This window comes from Pelobates fuscus, chromosome 2 (assembly GCF_036172605.1).
Source record: "Pelobates fuscus isolate aPelFus1 chromosome 2, aPelFus1.pri, whole genome shotgun sequence".
Lineage (NCBI taxonomy): Eukaryota > Metazoa > Chordata > Amphibia > Anura > Pelobatidae > Pelobates > Pelobates fuscus.
Window position 1 is genome coordinate 306,130,818 of NC_086318.1, and position 24,522 is coordinate 306,155,339.

General features: G+C 43.7%; 1 protein-coding gene across 1 annotated transcript in view; it reads left to right on the forward strand.

The window, feature by feature from the left end:
- The window catches only part of LOC134585806 (amine sulfotransferase-like), a 117,277-nt gene that overhangs the window by 83,457 nt on the left and 9,298 nt on the right, over positions 1 to 24,522 (forward strand). The window contains exon 4 of the mRNA XM_063441275.1: positions 2,463 to 2,589. Coding sequence (XP_063297345.1) covers positions 2,463 to 2,589 — 127 coding nt within the window. The remainder of the gene's footprint in view (positions 1 to 2,462; positions 2,590 to 24,522) is intronic.

Genomic DNA, 24,522 nt, shown 5'->3' on the forward strand with positions numbered 1-24,522 from the left:
GTGTGCTTTTCTTTTTTTCTTTGACTTGTCACTTGATTCTGCTATTTGAAGAACAGTAGATTCAACTATTTTGGACTTGTTTTCTTGATTTCTTGTTGCATCGTCTTCGTGTCGAACAGTTCGAAGTAGTAAAACTTTTTCTCTTGATAGTTCCTTGTTTTGGCCAGTTTTCCCAAATTCATGGTTGTTGGTTGGTTAAAAAAACAAAAAAAAACTTCTCACTACCTGACTGCAAAGGATGGTGTTTTATTTTTTATTTTTATAAGACTCTTAGAAAGAAATGAACATAAGCAGGATTTTTGCCCAATCTTGGAGTAAAAAGAACACTTTACTACAAAATTCATCAAAGGACGCTGTTTTTTTAAACAGGTCTTAGAATAAAAAATATTTGGTAAATTACAGATTTCAACTGATAGTACGCAGACAAAATAAAATAAAATATACATATATATATATATATAAATATATATATAAATATATATGTAAATAAGTAAAAATAAATAAAAAATTATTTAAAACTGCTAAAATCATGTGGATACTCTCATTTCACTCTTGCAATTATTTGGTAGTTTGAAGAAACTGCAGCTGCTCCCATGAACACTATATGTCACTATGCAAGCAAGCCTCCCTTCAACCAAAAGTCAAACCCCTGCTCTTGTGAGAACAATAAGGAACTACATGGAGCATTTATCAAAATAAATTGGATATTGCACTAGGATCAATATGCTAAGTCAGTGTAATGCAGCCCATTACTTAATCCACAAAGGCACTGACACCAAATGTCCAAGTTTAGTTGATAAGGATGGGGGGAGGCGATAATAATAAGGAGAAAATGTAAGTGGTAGATTGCAGAAAAGACATATCACCAAAATATTCACTAGTCATATCTAATCATTTATTTATAAATACATATTTAAAAAAATCATTGAACAATTCTTATACTTTGGAATTTATTCACTTAACAGTGAATTGTATTGAGCTGAAAATTTAGGCTAAAATCTGCAAGTTCAGTATTGGATTGTAGTGTGGGATGACCAGTCTATAATGCTAATGGTGTATGTTTCCTTTAAAATGTGGGAGATAAAATCTCAATGAGCCATTTTGTGTGTGCTATTTAAAGAACTAGCTATTTTTCTTTGTCCACTCTTGGTCTGTAGGTTTTTTGCTCATGTTGACAACATATCCCACAAGATATATAAATACAGAATTACACCCCTTGGCTTGTTTATAGTACAATGCCTCTCCAGATAAGTAGAGATACATTCTCTCATTATGGTGCAAAGTGTTAAGTTTCAAAACAGCAGTAATGGAGGTCTGTGCAAGAGAGATACACTATTGGGGAGATGGAGGGAGATGAGGAAATAAATAGAGTTGGAAGAGAGGTGATGTGACAAATGAAGAAAGAGAAGTAGTGATAATCATATTGGATAAAAGAATAGCTTAGCTTAACACCAGAGAGGAATTAAAGAATACTGAAGGCGAGAGGGATTCTTACCTTAAATAACGCTGGGCGGGCTGACACTGGGCGAGCTGACACAGGGTAGGCATGCACAAGTGTGTGGCAATCTCGCAATTTCTTTATAAGATTGCGGCCGTGCAATCTCTGCTGTTTCCGACCTTCCTGGAACAGCAGGGAGCGGAGGCCATCTTGGACGGGGCAAATCACGACGGAACCCCGATTTTGTTCATGCAGAACCCTAGGGTTCCGCGGAACACCAATTGGGAAACGCTGCTCTAGGGGATGTACAAAGTTTGAGCTAGTTTAGAATATTTTTTAAACCCTGATTTTTCCAGAACTTTATGACAGACTTGTTTTAATAGGTCTTTGGTTATGATGATACTTTTTGTTTAGATAAACACTCCAACAAACTCTGGATCCTTCCTCAAAGAAGTGTATGCATTTTGAAAACATGACACTTCTTTGCATTCAGATGGACTCCAATGGTTTCTTCAGAGCTTATTTAGGGGTCTTATATCAATTGGGGTAGATACTTCTGCTACCAAAAAGCTGAAATATTTGTATTAGTTACCATGTCACAACTATTTTCCCTGAAACTTAAAATTGTTATGTATGTTGTGTAAACACCAATAAATTCAACTTTCACTGTGCAGCACTGCCCCAGGAAGCACCATTAGTAGCCATCTGAGGAGTGGCCAGTGGAGGTATAACTAGCTAGTAATGAAAACACTGCATTTTTTCTTAAAAGGCAGCTTTTACTACAAAAAGCCTGGAGGGAATGATTATACTCACCAGAACAAATACAATAAGCTGTAGTTGTTCTGGTGACTATAGTGTCCCTTTAACTCCAAGTTGTAACACTACAAAATGTGGACATATTCAAGAGGGATGATGGTGAATGTTTGGAAGATCAATATATACACACCAAATTAGTTTAATCATATTGTTTTCAAGTGTCATATTTTATATTTAAATACTAATAGAATATTATCTACACTTGCAGATTGTCTATGTATACAGGAATCCAAAAGATGTCTTGGTGTCCTTTTATCATTACTATAAACTTATGGTGAAGATGCAACAGCCAAATAGCTGGGAACATTTCATTGACCTCTTTATAGCTGGCAAAGGTAATCTTTACTTCATGCAAAGCATTATGTGATTGAGGTATATTTACCATTAAATACACAATTATTATTTTTTCCTTTATGTTTTTTGATATTTGATGGCTACTAAGTTTTCTTCTGTTAATGGTATCTACATAATATTTATATACAGTGGTGTATTTTGGATCTGTGCTGTCCTAGGCATGATGGAACTTGGGCACCCCTAATTTACATTTCCCCTGCCCCTTCCTGTCAAAGCCACACCTCTTCCTGTTAAAGACTAACACACATTTTGACTGACAGACACACACGGATACACCCACTCACTGACAGTAACACACTCTCAGATACACTGACAAACACACAATCACTCACTAACAGACAGACGGACAGACACGCACACACTCACTGACATACACGTAATCACTCACAGACACATCCCTACCCACATTGGCTGAAAGACATTCACTCACTCACAGACACACACTGACAGACATACACATATTCACTGAAAGACACACACTGACAGACACACACACACAATCACTCAGACACACACGCATTCATTGACAGAAACACACGCTCACTCACAGACACACACTGACAGACATACACTCACTCACTCAGAGACATACATGGACAGACATCCACTTACTCCATTACTTGCTCAGAGACATACACGGACAGACAGACAAACACACTCACTCATTCACAGATGCACGTTCACTCACAGACACACACGCTGTCTCAGTCTGACAGACACACACCTACTCACCCACAGACAAACTGACAGCTATACACACACACACATTCACTGACAGACACACATACACTCACAGATTACTGTTATTTTTTTATTTTAATTTAAATCCACCCAGCCTCCCTATCTTTGGGAGAGCAGGGTGGATATTTTCACCGGTGGATCAGTGGGGCTGCAGGGCTAGCTGATGGCCAGGTTGTTGGGTAGACAGGCAGGCGTGCAGGCAGACAGGTGGTCGGGGGCACAAAGCAGGCAGCTGGGGTGCTGAGCTCTTCCTGCTCACCTCCCTCGTGCGCCACAGAGTAATACCGGGAGCAGGAGTGACGTTATTTTCTGGCTTACGGCATTACTATGCAGCATGCAACGGAGCTGAGCAGGAAGGGCTCAGCACCATCTCTGCCTGCTTTGCGCGCCTGACACAGAACTGGCCACCCGCCTTGGGGGGCCCCAAAGGTGGCCAGCCAGCCAGCTCTTAAAACAAGGCATTGGGGGCATTTGGGAGCATTTGGGGGCAGCGTTTTTTGCCGCCCCCTGGAAAGTGCTGCCCAAGGCAATTGCCTTGATAGCCTTGAGGAAGATACAGCGCATAACATTAGTTTTACCAGAGAATATAGTAAGAGTTTATTAAAGAAACACCTGCATAACAATTTATGCTTATTAAAGTTGTTCTGGGGGCAAGAATGTCTGGGACTTCTTACTTTCTGATACCATTATTAGGGTAAGAGTGTTTTTCTTAATGGATGCATGTTAGTAGGGTGAGATCATCAGCAGATGGTCTCAGCCTACCAGCAAACTCTTGTCTACCCTTCCTTATACTGCACTGCAAAGAAGAAAACATCAAGAGATCTACCCTTGCAAGTCCATCTTGGAGAGAGAGCTCTGTGGCCAGTGGGGAGATTAAAAATCTCCCTTATGGCTAGTTCGCTATTATCAAGAGGGGTCACCAGTGGCCCAGGTAGCTTTCAACCTCCAACTAACCCTTTGTTGTACTGCGCTGCAGAGAAGAACGGAAGCTAGGAGGCACAAGAGTCAAGCAGCAGAGACATAGTTTCAGGGTGAAACTATAGCTTGCCAAATGTTTTAAAATGTTTTATCCCCTGAAGGTAAGAAGGTTTAAGCTGTTGTGAAGAAGGGCATGTTCCAGTAAAGGAAGGTTTACAAAAAAAAGAAAGCATTCTTATTTTGTAGAAGACTTTGAAATAAGTACACAATCTGTGTTGTTTCACAGCTTTATGGTACAGAGCTAGCTGGCCTTGATTTAATATTTTTAAATAAGCTTCTCAAATGATATGAAATTCTGTAAAAATATTTAAACATGTTGATATATTGATATATTTTTTATATACGTAAAGGTATTAGCCTGAAGTTGTGGGAGGAGTTATTCAGCCTATGTAAACCCAGACCTCATCTACTTACCTGCACTCGATTTCCAGCATTGCTGTGGGTCTTTCACTTCTGAGTTAAGCCTGTGGGAGGTCCTGATCACTTCACGGAGGTCAAGCTGTCATTGAGTGTCTGCTGCTGCCAGGCACCTGTCTGTTCCACGAGCTCTGTCTCTAAACAGAGAGTTTGCCAGACGGGTGCCTCTCATCATGCTGTCTGGACCAGTGGCTCGGGTCCCATCCGACTCACCTGGTTCCCCGGCACCACTTTACAGGACCCCCCATACCCTCTCCCGTCCCCCCCGTCCCCGCATACACCCTGGATTCGCCACGTGGAGTTAGTTCTCACATTTAAACTTGCCACGTGTCAGCATTTGTTTAACCGAACAAGTTGTTTGGCAGTTTTAACTACCCCTAAACGTACGGGCAATATTGCTCGCATGAATCTTGCTATTTCGGGCCGCGTTCGGCACTTTCATTTCGGATCTTTATGAAGCTGTCTTAAAATAAAGGGTAAGGGCTTACGCTTTCATTCCCCTCGTTTTAACTGGATTTCAGCTTTTCGTTTAGCATATATTTGAAGGTTGCTGTGTTAATATCGCCACCTTGTGGCCTTGTTTACAACAATTGTTTTGTGTTAATTACTGTGTCTAATGTCTGTGTCTGATTAATTTCTGATTAAGGTGATTAATCCCTGATTGAGGTTTGTTTCCTTAATCTAGACTGTTGTTTTCACGGGGACAGTTATATGCACTATAGTTCCTACAACCTGTACGTACAAATTCAAACATATCAAGTATTTATTGTTTTTTACGTTTGCTTCAGCCTCATTTGGTCTACCTTTCGTGAATTAATTAGCAAGTGTCTTTCTGCTAAATATTGGTACTGGTTTAGGGTATTGTTTGCTTCAAGGTATTATTATTTGTGAAAAAAAATGTTGGGGTTTATTATTATAGTCGTTGATTTTAGTCCTATCTCCATGTAGGTACTGGCGTTCGTCCATCCAAGCCCGCAAGAATTGCCGCTCTAGGGAAATATTAAAGGTCATTCTTGCCGCTAGACTTCTTAGTAAGTGGCTATAATTCGAATTGTTTCTTGACTGCAGGTATTTTTATTTGTTGGAAGTTATAAATTAGGTCTTGTCGACAGGTCTTGTCCCAGGTATTCATTACCCGCAGCCTCATTTGGCATTTGAGAATCAGGAGATAGGCATTGGTTCACCTATTCTATTTTTAGGATGTAGGCCCTAGTGGGAGTTTACATAGATACTTTTCTCTTATTTTAGTAGACACTCCAGTTTCTTGCTACAACCTCACCTATACAAGTCCAGTTACTTGACTAAGGTACAAATTAGACACTGCTATAAGTACGTAGTAACCAGGACTGGCTTCTTCTCTAGCTATACACTAGGCCCAACTAGGTATGACTTACTAGGTTTCTTCACCATCAGTGGTCCAGCGAGGCCAACTCCCATCCTCAACTCGAGGTACATTCGCCCATCAAATGCAATGCATAGTTAGTGCCTCGCTCATTGGTACAGTGAGGGCCTCACCTGTCACACCCAGCCTTATTGACTATTTGTTATGTCACCTAAGGAGTGCTCCCTGGCAATACGCTAGAGGGTATTTACGCCCACGTGCCAATTCATAGTTAAAGCCTCTCTCGCCACTTGGCGTCTAACTAGGTCACCAAATTCACCTACTGTTAATACAATTTCGCCTCCTGGCATTAGCTACGGACAGTCCAACATTTCACTTCACCTATCGTTAACACTATGTTACCCTTTGTCTATGCTTCCTACTTAGAATTTCCAGCAAGTGCATTCAAGGTGACGACCTATTATTACCTAGTATCCTGCTAGGAACGATTCTCCCTCCAGGCAAGGGGACTCAGCAAGTGCTAGTTCATTAAGATCATGGACTATTACAGCTGAATTAAAGATAAAAAATATAGCCTACCCACGCACGGTCAGGTAGGTTGAATTCTTTAGACTGTTAAGGTCTCAGGCAGACTCTGGAACCCCTGGTCCCAGTCATGAAGGAGTTGTTCAACCCAGTTTGGCTGACCTGCACTCCGTAATTACTAATTTGGTGCGAGTGTTGGAGTGCAGGGTAATACTCTTATGGTTGCTAACCAGCCCTCAGCCTCCACCAGTAACATAATCACGCCAGCCCATCTAGTTCCTTTGACGCAGAGAAAGGACATCTTGGAGGGCAAAGATGTCAACCTGGTGTCCTTGCTCATAGCATCACAGGACGTCATTGACAACAAGTAATACTTGTCTGTTGTAGTGAAGGCACGGGACCCTAGGCTCAACAAAACACTATCTATCCCAGAGTTTGTTTTAACATTTGGGTTGTTTAAGGATGTAATATGTTCCGTTTTTCCCCAAAGACATGAAGAGTTCGACTTGTACTTGCACAAGCTGGTCGACCTCAGGCATATGTACATAAGTATTTGCGTTTTTTTTTACTATCACAAGTCAATTTCCGCAAAGGCAGGAAATAGCCCAGGTCAGCATTAAAACTGATTGGAGTTCCCTTGATGCAGAACTATTTTGTAGACATTTTGCCGGTCTACAAGTGCCAGCTTGTGCAGTTTGCTCATCATCCATTCATGCAACGAATCTATGCCCCAATGAAGCTAGTGTCCCGTCCACCAGCCCGGCCTCCTTACCCCAGCCTGCCAAGCCCAGACAATGGGATCTGAAAGACAAGTTGGGGAAACCCATTGTCTTTTTGGGCAAATCTCAAGTTTGCAACAACTTTAACGCCGGCGGCTGCAGGTACAGCGCCTGCAGACTGCTGCATGTTTGCTCCCTGTGTTTCCGGGCACATTCAAAAACCATGTGCCCAAATAGATTGTTCCCTAGGCAATGACTGTCACCAGTTAACTACTACTTTGCAGCAATGTTTGTCGCAGCACCCTTTACCACACCTAATTCAATTTCTTACCGATGGTTTCACTCACGGGTTTCACACAGGATTAGTTACAATCCCCTCAGGGAACTCGAATGTACTAATCTCCAATCTGCCTTGTGTAACACACAGGCTGTGTCGTTGCTAAGCTTCATGATTGGCCTTTTCACTGTGCCGCCTTTTTCTAGCTGGAGAACCAGCCCACTGGGCATCACTACTGCAAACTTTTCCAATATACTACATTTAATAATCAACTTTTCGGCTCCTCATTCATCCACCACACCTAGTCTAAACTCACTAATCCTTTATGAGTTTTTTTCCTTACTATCCAACACATTCACCATGGTGCCCGGTCAAGGTTCTAGACTCACTCGCTAGTACACTTATAGGCTTGTCAAATGCTTCACCACTACTCCAATTACACGGTAAACCACTAACAACACACAAGTTCGTTCTGTATCTGCGAACTCTGCTAGTTGGGTTGGGTTTTAGTCCAACCTCTTACTCCGGTCACTCATTCCTCATATTGCAGGTACATACCACGTCCAGAAAAATAAATTAGATATGCTTTTAATACCATGGCTTTGTAAGTATCGTTTCTGGTTTCACAAAGTATTGCTTATTATGTTTGCCCTCTTTATTACAGGCCTAACCACTCGTTGGTTCCGGAACACCACTACAGACTTATAGTATAATAATATGACTCTTATTATAATCTAGCATTTATCTAATTCACGATCCGCTATGGTTTCCTACCACAAATGTAAAGGCGCCAGCCTGTACTTGTGGGTGGAGTGGTCCGGTCTCTATTTAAACCCAGACCTCCTCCCCTTACCTGCACTCGAGTTCCAGCGTTACCCTCCCTCCTCACCCTTTTGGTTAATATTTCAAATATCATCACTCTAAGTAGGTGGGCCCTCTTTATTACAGGCCTAACCACTCGTTGGTTCTGGCACACCATTACTGACTTATAGTGCAATAACATAACTCTTATTATAATTTAGCATTTATCTAATTCACAATCAGCTATGGTTTCCGACCACAAATGATATTTTTTGGATATTTTAATATTAAAAAAAAAAAATCATTTAAAAAGTTTACCCAAAAATATAAAATTGAGTCTAGTGTATGAAAACTAGGTCAAGTGCAGGGGTAGGCAACCTGTACCGTACCAAAATAAGATCTTTGGCGTGTTATTTTTTTAAATTGAGGTTTGTATGTTGCAGTATTAGTTATGCTTTTGTTATTTATTAGTTAGTTATTAGTTGTGTTATTTATTACTAGTTATTTATGTATGCTGCACTTGCTTTGCAGCATTGTGTTTGTGCGTGTGTGGGCTGTTATATTGTATATGTTCATGAGTAGTTTGTGGTATTGTGTATGATACTTATGAATATGGCTGCGTATGGGGATTGCTTGCGGTATTCTGTGTATGTATAATATGTCACATTGTGTGTTTGGGGGTGTGTGTATGTGTGGGGCTGCTTGTGGTATTGCCTTGTGAGGCTGCTTGTGGGGTTGTGTGCATGTATGTGGATTATTATTATTATTATCACCACCATTTATATAGCTCCAACAGATTCCACAGCGCTTTACAATATTATGAGAGGGAGGATTTAACTATAAATAGGACAATTACAAGAAAACATACAGGAACAATATAAAGTAGTTCAAACGTGCTTACAGTCTATAGGAGGTGAGGTATAAAACACATTAGCACAGGAAATATCAATCAAATAAGGTGGGAGCAAAGCAGAGCTGGAGGAGAGAGTATAGTGCTGCCCTTTAGGAGAGAGCAAGAGACAGGTATGTAAGGTAGAGATAACTCTGGGAGGCCATAAGCTTTCCTAAAGAGATGGGTTTTAAGGCACTTCTTAAACGATTGAAGACTAGGGGAGAGTCTGATGGGGTTAGGAAAGCTATTCCTTAGGAAGGGAGCCGCCCGCGAGAAGTCCTGCAAGCGCGAGTTGGCCATATGGGTGTAAGCAGCGGACAGGAGAAGGTCACAGGCAAAGCGGAGCGGAGGGACAGAGACGGGGCATACCTATGGATCTGTGAAGAGATATAAGAGGGGCTAGGATTGTTCAGTGCTTTATATGTATGGGTTAGCACTTTGAGGGATGAGGTGTGAGAGGACTGACTAGAGAGGAAAATCAGTCTGGCGGCAGCATTTATTACAGACTGTAGTGGGGCAATACGGCTTTTGGGAAGACCAATCAGGAGAGGGTTACAATAATCCATGGGCAAGCTCCTTGATAACATGTTTTGTAAGACAGGGGCGGATGCAGGCTATGTTTTTAAGTTGGAATCTTCCGGATTTGGCAACATACTGGATGTGAGGCTCAAAGTTGAGGCCAGAGTCAAGTATGACGCCAAGACAGCATGCTTGCAAGGACGGGCTTATGTGGATACCACTGACTTCAAGGGAGAGCGAGAGAGGAGGATCAGTAATAGGAGGAGGAAAGACAAGGAGTTCAGTTTTAGAGAGATTGAGTTTCAGAAAGTGGGAGGACATCCAGTCAGAGATGGAAGAAAGGCAAGCAGTGACATGTTGCAGGATGGCAGGGGAGAGGTCCAGGGAGGAGAGATATATCTGGGTGTCATCAGCGTTCAGGTGGTAGTGGAATCCATAAGAGGCAATGAGTTTGCCAAGAGAGGCAGTATAAAGAGAAAATATAACGGGACCAAGGACAGAGCCTTGGGGGACTCAACCAAGACAGGACAAGGAGAGGAGGTATTCTTGGAAAAGGAGACACTGAATGAGCGTTGGGAGAGATAAGAGGAAAACCATGAGAGGACAGAGTCAGAGATCGAGCGATTGAAGAGTTTGAAGAAGGAGCGCATGATCAACGGTGTCAAAGACAGCAGAGAGGTCAAGTAGAATTACACCCTGTTCCAAATTATTATGCAAATTCTATTTAAGTGTCACAAAGATTAAATATTTTGTCTTTCAGTTTAACTCACGGATGGCATTGTGTCTCAGGGCTCTTTTGATCATTGAAAACAATCTCTGACACCTGTGATAATTAGATTGACAGGTGAGCCCACTTTAAGGAAAAACTATTAAAGGAGGGTGTTCCACATTATTAAGCAGAGCACCATTTTCATGCAATATGGGGAAGAAAAAGGATCTCTCTGCTGCCAAAAAGCAGTATCAGAGGGAGAGGGCCATGTTTCTGTTAGTGCAAGTAGGTTTAGGGAGTGTGAAATAAATAGGTCATGGATGGAAGTTGATTTAACGGTGCTGCACACAGAGCGTGCATTCCAGAGGGCAGCATTAAAGGAGGAATTATAGCAAGACTTACATGGAATGGATATCAGATTTAAATGTTGGGAACGAGAGCTTGTATTTAGGGGATTTAGGAGGGGTTTGTGGAGTAAGGCTGGATAAATTTGAGTAAAGTGCATGTGATGAATACAGAGATGAGGGAAGCAGAGAGGAAGCAATGAAGATGGTGTCAGCAGGAACAGGTAAGTAAAAGGATATAATTATTTTAATAATGAGGGAAGTGAGAGAGAGAGTGAAAAATAGAAGTGAGATCATTAGTAGGAGAATAGGTGCTGTGTTTTTAAGATATGGAGAATTGAGCTGTGAGAATTGTAGGTGAGGTTAGGAGGGTTAAGGATTAAAAAGGTATTGTGTGCGTTTAGCTATTTTAGGTGTGGAGGACTTGGTGGACATGATTGGTTTGTCATGATTGTCATTGGTGTCTTGTTTGTGAGTACTGTGTGTATTTGGGTTGTGGTTTGTTTCTATTATTTTTATGAGAGGAGGCTTATCCTGCAGCTCTCTGTATATCTAGCAGTTTGAGTGGCTTCCATCGGGTCCAATGGGGACTGGGCCAGTCAGGTACAGGTCAAGGTCAGGAGCTGCAACAGCTGCTGCAGGCTGTTCTTCTCCAGTGTGCATTCCCATTCACAAGTGCTGGGAGAAAGTGATCTAAAAATCGCTTCCTCAAAGTGTTGTGTAAAGTGTAAATGTGTAAATTGAGGATTGTCACCACTCTGTTTGCACTAGCAAATATCTGAATTCCCACCAGGACTACTGATAGGCCAGAGCCTGTTTGTCTCTGGCAGACTTAATTGCCGTGCAATGGCACATAAAGTATAGGTTGCTGACACCTGGTCTAGTGTATGAAGATGTAGATATGTGGATGCTATTATATATATATATATATATATATATATGTTAACCCCTTAAGGATGGCGGGCGTTCTATGCCGTCCTTATTACTTACCCGATCGCCACCGTTCCCCCGCCGTCGTTGCTCCTGGTCTGAAGGGACTGTCTGACAGCCCAAACAATCCCCCCCTTGGCAAATTAGGCCCCTGCGGGCCATGTGATCGCTCTGAAAGAGTGGTCACATGGCCACAATAGGCATCCATGCATCTGCCTGACAGGCAGTCTCCCTGCTTCTGTAAAATAAAAAAAATTAAAATGTTATTAAATCAAAATATAATTTATATGTATGTATGTATGTATGTATGTTTATATATATATACATTTATTAATATAAAAATACACTTAGAATTAAATATATCATAACTATATATATATATATATATATATATATATATATTGTATATATTATAAAATATAAATAAGAAAATAAAAGTAAATTTACAAATTTAAAAATAATTTAAATATTTTATATATATATATATATATATATATATATATATATATATATATATATATATATACACACACTTAGAATGACATTTTATTTATCTATTTATATAATATATTTTTTATATTATATACTTATTAGGCTGCCACCTTTTGTATCACACAGTTAGGTTACAATGCTGCCGCCCATCCCATGTGTTCCCTATCAAGGGCTAATAAGTATATAGGGGTGTATATAAAAAAATACGCCTTTCTGTCTCATTAGAGATATCTTTGCCAGAAGCTCAAGGAAGCAAGGTGAAGGGTCAGAGTAGGACCCGTCTAGGGGGGTCTGCCTTGACGTTGGCAGGCGGGCATTCCCTCTAGTTGCCATTAGAGTAACTAAATGACCTCCATTTGTTTAAATATACATAGGGATTAAGGAGAGAGTGCAGGTAACTTTTTTTTCTTTGGTTTTTACTATATGTATTGGAGCTGATGTGTACTGTGGTCGTTGCTGCCGCCCAGGAGTGATGGGAGTGAGCGCAGGACTTATCTTTTTGTATAAGTAATTTTATTGATTGCAATTTGAGGGGTCTGAAAACCCAGGCCGCAAGTCCAGAGAATTTAATTTGCTAGCACTATTTATATATAGTTCCCAGATTGCACCGCTGCTCATTTTCCTGTCCGCTTGCACCTTCCACGCCTCTCCGCTTTGTCAGTCCCTGCATTGGGTTCCAGTTAGATATAGGGCTCAATTTAAAATTCTGATGCTTGCTTACAAGTCCCTACATAATGCTGCTCCAACCTTCTTATCCTCCCTAATACACAAATATGTCCCATTGAGGCCCCTACGCTCTGCCAAAGACCTATGTATATACTCTGTCCGTACGCCCACCTCTGATGCTCGCCTCCAAGATTTCTCCTGGGCTGCACCGCTTCTGTGGAACTCCCTTCCCTTTTCTGTAACACTTTCACCCAGTCTCCACTCATTCAAAAAAATCATTGAAAACTCACTTCTTCCAGAAAGCATATCTGTAACGGATCACCTGGCACCCCGACTTGGTACCTCCATTAATGGATGCTCCTAGTGCTTCCTGAGGACTCCAAGCACTCTGGCAGACACCACAATCACCGAATCCGAGAAACCTTTAAATTCTCCCCAAGCATATGAATGCTGTAGACCATTGAATAGGAACCATACGAATAGGCTTGTACTCCTAGCAGTCAACTGGAACAGCATGCAATAAATCCTTCCCCCAATAATGAGACGACACATCACTTTGAGGGTAAAACAGGAACTCTGGACTGGCTCATCCAGCCCGGCTTTTATTACAATAATACACATACAGTCCACACCCATGGGGAGGCATAAAATATCCAATCACATACATGGTTCAGCCCACACATCCCCTCCCCTCAGATAACATTAAACCCAATTATCCGGTACACCTTTTCAGCCAAGTTCTGGATGTACCCCAAAACCCGGGGGTACACCTTTAAATCCAGCATCGCTGGATAGCCCTTATTCAGGGGGACAACATATTCAAAATTCAAGTCATTCGTATGAACGGTTCGTGAGATATGGGGTTCCAAAGATTTGACCGACCGCATGGGTAAAGTATCCGAAAACAGTTCCATGCATTTTGGCCCTGCGGTCGGTCACAAACAAGGGAATGAAAACAGACGAATTGCCTGTGTTATAGAGCCTGGAGAGGGTTTGAATGAATTCCCTTGTTTGTGGGGTTCTTTCTACCGAACGGCGGGTCATTCGGTAGTTTCTATACGAATTTCTGGAAGTATGGAGGTCTCAGCGGTGTTTGCCCAGTCAAGTGTCCGATTTTAGTTCCAGACACTCGACGGCAAAACACCGCTGTTCGGTAGTTTAAGATGGCCGCCGCCACGTGTTTGTTTCCCGAATGGCGGCCACCCAGAGGACAAAGAATATATTACACTGATTGCCAATTACCCGTTTGCAACATTGTTGCAAACTGTAATTGGAGGCACACTTATTTCTGGGTGGTCTGGTTGTTCGGTAGTTTCACTCAATATAATGAATGGAGTGATTCTACCGAACAATCAGATGAATGCTGCATACATATCCCAGGTTAAACTCAACACATAAATACATATGTAATATTAAAGGCAGTATACTGGAATATGCTCCACAGTCTTAAAGGGACAGTAGTCCCAAAAGTCCCAATATGTCCATCGCTGATTTTAAAGGGCCAGTAGCAGCAATATAAAGTACAATATGCCCCAAATAACCCAGGGGCCATAGTCAGCAGGTAGGAGGCTAGCAAACAGGCTTCTCCAGGGCCCAGTGGCGAGGTTGGTTTCGCCACATTTCTCCCCTTTTCCAAACAGACTAACAGGGTACCTGACCTCTTGCCGGTCAGTGCCCTTGTTAGTCCAGCAGCCCACCCACAAAACAGAAACAGCAGTACAGCCCACCCACAATAAATGGTTACTACACCTGAGTAATGGAAAAACTTGTCCAGGTCCAGGTGCCTCACCCCGGCTGTGTGGGGGACTGGTAGGCTGTTTTGGTGGGTTGCTGAGTGGGCAGAGACCAGCGGTACTCTGCCCTGGTGCCAGCACTACTACAGGAGTAGTCTGGTTGGAGCCTGGTTGCTGGAGACCGACTGTCTCCCCTTTAGCTGCGCAGCTCTGCTGCTGGAGACCGACTGTCTCCCCTTGAGTTACACCGCTCTGCTGCTGGAGACCGACTGTCTCCCCTTGAGTTACACAGCTCTGCTGCTGGAGACCGACTGTCTCCCCTTTAGTTACACAGCTCTGCTGCTGGAGACAGACTGTCTCCCCTTTGGCTAAACAGCCCTGTTGTGGGGGGGCAGGACCGACCGTCCCTACCCCCTGTGCTGGAAGTGCAGAGACCACGGTCCCATCTGCACAGGTGTGGGGCTTACAGTCTCCCCCTGGTGCATTAAGCTGCCGCTGGGGAGAGGTGGTAACCAGCTCCTCTCCCATTAGAACACTCTGCCCATTGATGATCCGCCGCTGGGGAGAGGTGGTAACAATCTCCTCTCCCATTAGAACACTCTGCCCATTGATGATCTGCCGCTGGGGAGAGGAGGTAACAATCTCCTCTCCCATGCCTACTTTCAGTCTTTGTGGAGGGAGACCGACTGTCTCTCCTCCCAATTCAGTGTCCTGCTGCTGGAGAATAGAGACTGGGCTCTCTATTCCCAAAAAATCACGCTGCTGCTGGGGGGTAGGACCAACTACCTCTGCCCCCTGTAACTCAGCCTTCCGCTGGGGAGGGAGGACGCTGCTCTCCTCTCCCTGCACTTCACACTGCCTTCCCGGCATATCACTCTGCTGCTGGGGGGTAGGACCAACTACCTCTGCCCCCTGTAACTCAGCCTGCCGCTGGGGAATGGAGACTGGGCTCCCAATTCCCTGCAATTCACACTGCCGCTGGGGAATGGAGACTGGGCTCCCAATTCCCAACAAATCACACTGCCGCTGGGGAGGGAGGACGGCCCCTTCAGCTCCCTGTAACTTGGGCGCAGAGACCACGGTCCCATCTGCGCTGGTGTGGGGCTTACTGTCTCCCCTTGGTGCGCTAAGCTGCCGCTGGGGAGAGGGGGTAACAAACTCCTCTCCCTTACACACTTTCAGCAGCTGGGGAGCAGGGCTGACCCTCTGTACTCCCTGTAGGCAGGGCGCAGAGACCACGGTCCCATCTGCGCTGGTGAGGGGTTTACTGTCTCCCCTTGGTGGGTTAGGTTGTCGGTGGGTAGAGGGGGTAACAAACTCCTCTCCCTTACACACCTTCAGCCGCTGGGGAGAGGGGATAACAGGTTCCTCTCCCTGAACCGTAGACTGCCGCTGGGGAGGAAGGACGACCCCTTCAGCTCTCTTTTTGTCTAAATCTGCTAGGCGCTGCAGGAAATCTGCCGTTGATTCCCTTATGAACTGCACAATTTTCTCAGAGGGGTTGGGTCCAAAGAAAGCCAGCCGTATGGCAATCTCTCTGTCCAACCGCTCCTGAGTGTAGCCAGGCGCCATGCTTGCTCTGCTGCAGTTGCTTCTTTTGTTGATAGGGACGCTGTACGGGTACTAGCGTTGTCCTCCCTTTGTAATCCAAACGAACTGTGTCTCCGAGCTGCTTTACCTCACACTAGGACGCCATCCCACCGCTTGCCACCAATGTAACGGATCACCTGGCACCCCGACTTGGTACCTCCGTTAATGGATGCTCCTAGTGCTTCCTGAGGACTCCAAGCACTCTGGCAGACACCACAATCACCGAATCCGAGAAACCTTTAAATTCTCCCCAAGCATATGAATACTGTAGACCATTGAATAGGAACCATACGAATAGGCTTGTACTCCTAGCAGTCAACTGGAACAGCATGCAATAAATCCTTCCCCCAATAATGAGACGACACATCACTTTGAGGGTAAAACAGGAACTCTGGACTGGCTCATCCAGCCCGGCTTTTATTACAATAATACACATACAGTCCACACCCATGGGGAGGCATAAAATATCCAATCACATACATGGTTCAGCCCACACATCCCCTCCCCTCAGATAACAACATTAAACCCAATTATCCGGTACACCTTTTCAGCCAAGTTCTGGATGTACCCCAAAACCCGGGGGTACACCTTTAAATCCAGCATCGCTGGATAGCCCTTATTCAGGGGGACAACATATTCAAAATTCAAGTCATTCGGATGAACGGTTCGTGAGATATGGGGTTCCAAAGATTTGACCGACCGCATGGGTAAAGTATCCGAAAACAGTTCCATGCATTTTGGCCCTGCGGTCGGTCACAAACAAGGGAATGAAAACAGACGAATTGCCTGTGTTATAGAGCCTGGAGAGGGTTTGAATGAATTCCCTTGTTTGTGGGGTTCTTTCTACCGAACGGCGGGTCATTCGGTAGTTTCTATACGAATTTCTGGAAGTATGGAGGTCTCAGCGGTGTTTGCCTAGTCAAGTGTCCGATTTTAGTTCCAGACACTCGACGGCAAAACACCGCTGTTCGGTAGTTTAAGATGGCCGCCGCCACGTGTTTGTTTCCCGAATGGCGGCCACCCAGAGGACAAAGAATATATTACACTGATTGCCAATTACCCGTTTGCAACATTGTTGCAAACTGTAATTGGAGGCACACTTATTCCTGGGTGGTCTGGTTCTTCGGTAGTTTCACTCAATATAATGAATGGAGTGATTCTACCGAACAATCAGAGGAATGCTGCATACATATCCCAGGTTAAACTCAACACATAAATACATATGTAATATTAAAGGCAGTATACTGCAATATGCTCCACAGTCTTAAAGGGACAGTAGTCCCAAAAGTCCCAATATGTCCATCGCTGATTTTAAAGGGCCAGTAGCAGCAATATAAAGTACAATATGCCCCAAATAACCCAGGGCCATAGTCAGCAGGTAGGAGGCTAGCAAACAGGCTTCTCCAGGGCCCAGTGGCGAGGTTGGTTTCGCCACAATATCAATTAAACTGTTAGTAGGTTTTTATCCCCCATGACTCCTCTCCTGCAATTGTCAAAAATTACCTACTAAACCCTCATTGAATACTTTTCTAACAACCTACTTTATACTCCTACTTTTACCCTGTGTGTCACTATACCCCACTCCCTCTAGCATGTAAGCTCATTGAGCAGGGCCCTCCACCTCTCTGTTCCTGTACGTCCAATTGTCTGATTACAATTACATGTCTGTTAGTCCACCTATTGTACAGCGCTACGGAATGTGATGGCGCTATATAAATAATAAAATAATAATAATATATTTATCAAAGTATTTATGTCAATGGATATATATATATTTTGAATATGTTTTAATTTATATATACATAGATGTATAAATATATTTTTATTCTAAGTGTATTTTGATATAAATATATATTAATATCAAAATACAGTTAGAATATAATTACATATATATATATATCTCATTAAAATATATATATATTTTTTATTTAATTTATTTTAATTTACTTATTTATATTTTACTATTATTTATATATATATATATATATATATATATATATATATATATATATATTTGTAGTCGGGGACATAAGCCGTAAGTGTACTGATTATACCAGAGTATGAAAGTCGGTTGAGGTGTGCCGTAACCGACGTATGAGGTAGGCCTGAAATAAAAGAGGGCCCACCCAGGAATGGTTTATAGAGGGTTGTGGTGGGAGGGATGAACCCGGCTATTCCAGTGCTGAACCAGAGGGGGCCTGAGCTTTTATAGCCGGGTAACCCCTCCCACAACTACAGGCTATGCCTTACTATTTGTAGTCGGGGACATAAGCCGTAAGTGTACTGATTATACCAGAGTTTGAAAGTCGGTTGAGGTGTGCCGTAACCGACGTATGAGGTAGGCCTGAAATAAAAGAGGGCAAAAAGGTTGGAGTAAACAATTCATTTTATTTATACACAGATTACATAGCAAGACCTTTGAATGCTGATCTTAGTTCTATTTCTGGTTGTGGAATGTAAGTGGTGTAAACCGCTGATTTCCACCGACCTAATCTTTTAATTATGTGAGATGGTACGCCATGACTAGAGGCTGCTGAAGCGGCTCCGATTCTGAACGAGTGACCGGAAAATCCTGTGGGATTGAGGCCGAGTCGGATGAACAGAGTTCTGACGTACTGAATGAACTTGGCCGTTGTTAAGGGTAGACCTTGGAGTGCGAGTAGTGGGGTGTTTTGATTGAGACCTGTGAGGGAGGCCAAAAAGGTGTCGAATACTGTGACCGGGCACCACTGATTGCCCGTGGGGTAGTAGCAGATCTTAGTCGGTGGGCCTACTTGGTTAGTTTTTGTGCGACCTAGGCTGAGAACGTAGTGATCTGTGTTTCTCTGGAGATTTGAAATGTAGAGAGGCTGACAAGAAACACTATTGGTAGTGAATTCGTTTGGACGTAGAAACCCATAGAAAGCTAGGTATGCCGCTGTCTTGATAACCAGGTTGGTATGGGATTCGAAAGGTTTGGAGTCCAAAATATTGGAGAGTGAGCGGAACTTGGGACCGTCTATCGGTAGTCTAGACGAGGTAGTGGGTATGTCTAATCTCAGTATACCTTTTAATATGTTTTTTACGGGATAGGAAGATATGAAGGGTTTAGTACTAGGGTAGGCACTGATGATATGATGTTGTATACCCGAGAGATATAGTTTAATGGTGTTCAATGCTAATTTTAGGTTAAGGTGGCAGAAAGAAATAAAGGCGATAATGGAGTCTAAAGAATGGGTGTTGGTTAACTGATGGTCTGTTGTGAATTTGGTGTATAAGCTAAATGCTCGATTATAAGCGCGGGATGTGTTTGTGGATAGGGCTGCTCCGGCTAGGTATCTGCTGTGAGATAGCAGTCTTTCTAGTCCAGGATGAGGTCTCGGAATGGAGGGGTGCTGACCGGTCTGGAGTTGGCTGTGGGGTGTGTCTTGAAGAAAACCTGTAAGTTAAATCGAGACAATGCATCAGCGGCTATGTTGGTTTTCCCTGGGATGTGGATGCAAGTGATATGGAACTGTAGTGTCGCTGCTAACCAAGTCAGCCTTCGAATCAGTCTCATGATGGTGAGTGAGGAGGATCTACCCTTGTTTATTATGTCACAGGCTGGTTTGTTGTCGGAAAAGCATTTTACCGCTTTCCCCTGCCATAAGTGTCCCCACACTCTTGCGGCTGCCACTATTGGGTAGATCTCAAATAGAGCCGATGTACTCGGAAATGAGGGTAGACCTAGGGTTTCTACCGGCCATGAATCTCTGAACCAGTCATTGATATAGATTGCTGCAAACCCTGTGTGAGCTGCAGCATCGGTCCAGATGATGGGTGAGGAGTCTGATAAAGGTGTAATGAACATGGCTACCCCATTCCAATGAGTTAGGAACCGTAACCACATGAGTAGGTCTGCCCTTGCGTGAATATCTAGCGATATCCTGCTGGAGTCCGTATTGAGAAACGGGAGGAGGTTCAGCAATCTTGAGATAAACGCCCGACCTTGGGGAATGATTTTCATGGCGAAGTTTAACGTGCCCAGTAGGGATTGTAGGTCTGACCTGGTACACGTGTCCTTCCCCAGAAAATACTTTACCATCTCAATGATCTGCTGCACCTTCTCACGAGGGAGACTAGCCTGTAACGTAACGGTGTCTAGGTTGATACCTAAGAACGTGAGTTTTGAAGTAGGGCCTATTGTCTTAGCTTGAGACAGTGGCACCCCCAATGCTGTAAATAAGGCCAAAGTTTTCTGGAGACTAACTGGTGCGGACTGAGGTGGTTCTATCGTCAGGAAGTCATCCAGATAGTGCAGAACAGCGGGACAGTGAGTGACATTGAGGAGTAGCCAGCATAAAGTGTCGGCAAAAATGTCGAATAATTTCGGGCTACTTTTTGCTCCGAAGGTAAGGCGGGTGGCAAAGTAATATTTGTTTTCCCATTTGATGCCGTGCACGTGCCACAGGGACGGGTGAATGGGTAGGAGCTTGAAGTTGGAAATATCGGTTTTTCCTAACCAGGCTCCCCCCCCTGCCCTCAGAATGGATTGAATGGCATCATCTACTGTGGTATACTGCAGGGAAAACTCTTCCGAAGGTATTAACGAATTGATGCTGGGAGTAGGTAAAGAATGAGGAGCGGACAAGTCGTAGATAAGTCTTTTTTTATTGTTGGACTAAGTCTTTTTTTATTGTTTTTATTGTTGGACAGTGGCAATACCTATAGGGTTGGTGCGCCAGCTGGCGAAAGGAGGGTGAACAAAGGGGCCTATGATAAAGCCGTTAGTCAGTTCGGTCTTGAGTAGTGACTGTGTAGTGATTGGGTCAAGGATAGCTGACTGTAAGTTGGGACATTCTAGAACACCTGTGGGGAGTGTGACTAGACCCGTGTGGAAACCTTCAGTGAAGCCCTGAATGAGGAAGTCGACTAAGTGAAGGGAAGGGTGTGCCTGGAGGTAAAATGCCAGGTTGTCGATGCTAACTTCGGTTAGTCATTGTTTGGGGTACAGACGATTGGGGCACATAGTTTTTGCATGTGCCCGGAAGCAGATTGAGCAGACGTGCAGCAGTCTGCAAGAACTGAACCCACAACTTCCTGAATTGAAGTTGTTGCAGATCTGCGCTTTGCCAAGGTATATAATGGGTCTGCCCAACTTGTCCTTCAATCCTCTGTGTTCTGTAGTGGAGGAACCGAAGGTAGCCCGACTAGTGGTAGGAAGGTTAGGATCGACTGGGCACAGGTTGGTGGAGTGTGAGATAGAGGCGCATAGGGCACAGGATGGAGGCTTTTGGCCCGCGAAATGGCGGCAGAAGAGTTCAGTATCCATGTTACTCCAGTTGGTATGAGTGTTAAATTGAGTTATGGATGCTGCCGCCTTGGCCGAAAAAGATTTGTGGTAATCATAGAAGGAAAAACCCCCATACTTGTGTCCTAAGTCCACCAACTTGTGCATGTACAAGTCCAATTCCTCCCTACGGTGAGGGGAAGTGGAACAGATTACGTCACGGTAGAGGCCGAAGGCAAGGACGAATTCCGGTATGGTGAGCTTCCGGTTGAGCCTGGGATCTCTGGCTTTTAGCACAACCGAAAGATCACCGTAGCAATAAGCCTTGTTCTCTACGACATCTTGTGATGCGATTAGCAGAGAAACCAGGTTTATGTCCTTGCCTTCCAGAATGTATTTGCGTATTGTCGGGGGTACGAAATGTGCAGGCGTGATGATGTGGGAGGATGTGCTTGGTATTGGGTTTATGGTAGTGTCATTACCGTGGGGGAGGAGGACCGGAGTGAGGATTGGTGTGGGCGAGGTGACTGTCGCCGTCTGGGGAGTTTCCAGTTTATCCAGCCTGGTGCTGATCGTGGTAATTGAGGCCAAGAGGGATGACATCAGACCCTTGATCTCATTATAGTTTTCTGAATGCAGAACTACTCCAGGTTGGGGAGTACAAGCATTAGAAATGTAAAGTTTGTATAGTTCTGCTTTGCGGGCTGTAGCTGGATACGGGACACCCATGCGACGTAGTTCAGCCGCGAGCTTGGGGATGGTCCATGACCGGAGAGCGTATGGGCTGGCTGGTTCTAGGTTCTCGGTGGGTGTGCTTGGGCCGGCCGGAGTGGCGGGTCTGGTAGGGGTTTCAGGTATGGCCAGCTCTTCTTCTTGGTCATGGGATTGAGACATACTAAAAAATGAAAAATAGGGTAAGAGACGGGTTTTGATTCTGAGCGAAGTTGCCTGAGTCAACTGGTGCTAGCTATGCCGAGCCGGCGAAACATTATCTGTCTTATGAGGAAGGTGAGGCCCTACTAATGCCAAGTGGCGAGAGAGGCTCTATCTATGTGGAGGGTCGGTTGGACGAGGGACACCTAAATGACGTGGCGGTAACGTTGGCCTCTCTGTGACTGTAACAAGACAAAGTAAGTTGGCTGTGACTGGTGAGACCCTAGCTGACCACCAAGGGTGGTTGTTGTGAGGCTCTGTCTATGCGTTGGGCCGAGGGGCGAATACCTCCGACGAGGATGGGTGTATGCCTCCCAGGAACATTTTTAATTTACAATAACTTAGCTATAGGCTGTACGCCAGTTGACTGCCCTATATATGTATATATATATATATATATATATATACTGGGTCGGAGTGTAGTGATCGTCGTGCGACCGTACCTATTTGTTTGTTGTACGAGTTTCCAACGTTGGGTTTTGGAGGGATTTATAGATTATTATTATTTCCTTTCCGTCTGTGAAATAAAACATATGGTTAGGGACGGCTAATTGGTTTGGGCTTGAAAATATATATATATATTTTTTTTTTTTTTATTAGTAAAATGGTTTTACCTGTTAACGCTTTAAATAACGATGTTGATTTGGATGATAGCTTGGACGTCAGGTGGGGTAATAATCTGGGGGTAGAGTTAGAAGTTATCCTTTGTATCCTCTCTGTTAAATATCGGTTAAGGATAAAGTGCGGTGAAACTTAAATATTTACCAGTGGTAGGCTAGGAATGGGAGTCCAATGATGGCTCCGAGTATCAGGGGAGTTGTTGAACCAGGATTCGAATTGGGCCAGGAGTGAATCCTGAGGAGATGGACGTATTTGGTTTAAGTCGTGACTTTTATGTGGAGGGCATGATAAAGGACGGGACAACCCCTGACATGGGGTAAGCTAATCCTTACCGAGTGCGTAAAGACAAAAGTTTAGCTTTAAATATCTAATTGTATTATTAATTAATGTATTTTTTTTTTTTATAAAACACCTGTGTAGGTGATAGGTAACCTCACCCGGTTTTTGGAAATGTGTGACAGGTTCAAGTAAACATTTGAACAAAACATATTACACATGAAAAACATTATGATATAATAGCCAGGAGTATAACTTAATAGTGAAATCTGGGGAAAAAGAAGGGGAAAAAAAAAAAAAAAAAAATACATATATACTGCTTATTTTAACATTGTGTCATAATATGTGTGGCCACCAGGGGTCGTCTGTTTTTTTTTTTTTTTTTTTTTTTTTTTTTGAGAAAGTAAACGGATATAAATATATATTTCGTCCACCAGGGGGCGTTGTGAGCTGACATGCGTTTTGTCAGCAAGAAATTTGCATACACTAATTGCCGGGTGGCCGGTTACCGAACCGCGTTGGAGTGTAAGGGTTTGAGGTCTGCGTGACCTGTGAAACCGGATGGTAAGGAACTGCGGTACCGAGCGGTAGGGTAAGTATAAGGACGTAATTTGGAACAGGTGAGCCAAGTGTGCGTGGATGCCAGGCGTCTGGCTGAGGGTGGTGTGGATGAGACTCACGGTTTCTGGGCCCTGGAGTAGGTAAGTAAGTGTCCGGATTCAGCAACCGCCGTGGGTCTGGCTGGGGAGGATGGGAGTTCGTCGGGATCCCGGTAGATTGCCGGGCTGGAGCGCTTGACGCCGAGCACGGAGGGATAGTACCGAGCAGAGGGTAAGCACTTCGGACCGGAGTGGATCACGTGGGGACGAGCTCGAACCGGAAGTACAAAGGTTCCGAATGAACCCGGCTATTCCAGTGCTGAACCAGAGGGGGCCTGAGCTTTTATAGCCGGGTAACCCCTCCCACAACTACAGGCTATGCCTTACTATATATAGTTTGAATCTAAAAAAGTGAGAAATTAAGATTTTTTTTTTTTAAATGTTTTGTTCTGCATGGCATTTTTACTGTGAATGAATGTCATTTAACTGTGAATGTCATAATACAGGGTTAAATCTTTTTATTCATAATGAATTATGGTTTTATATATGAATAGTTCATGTG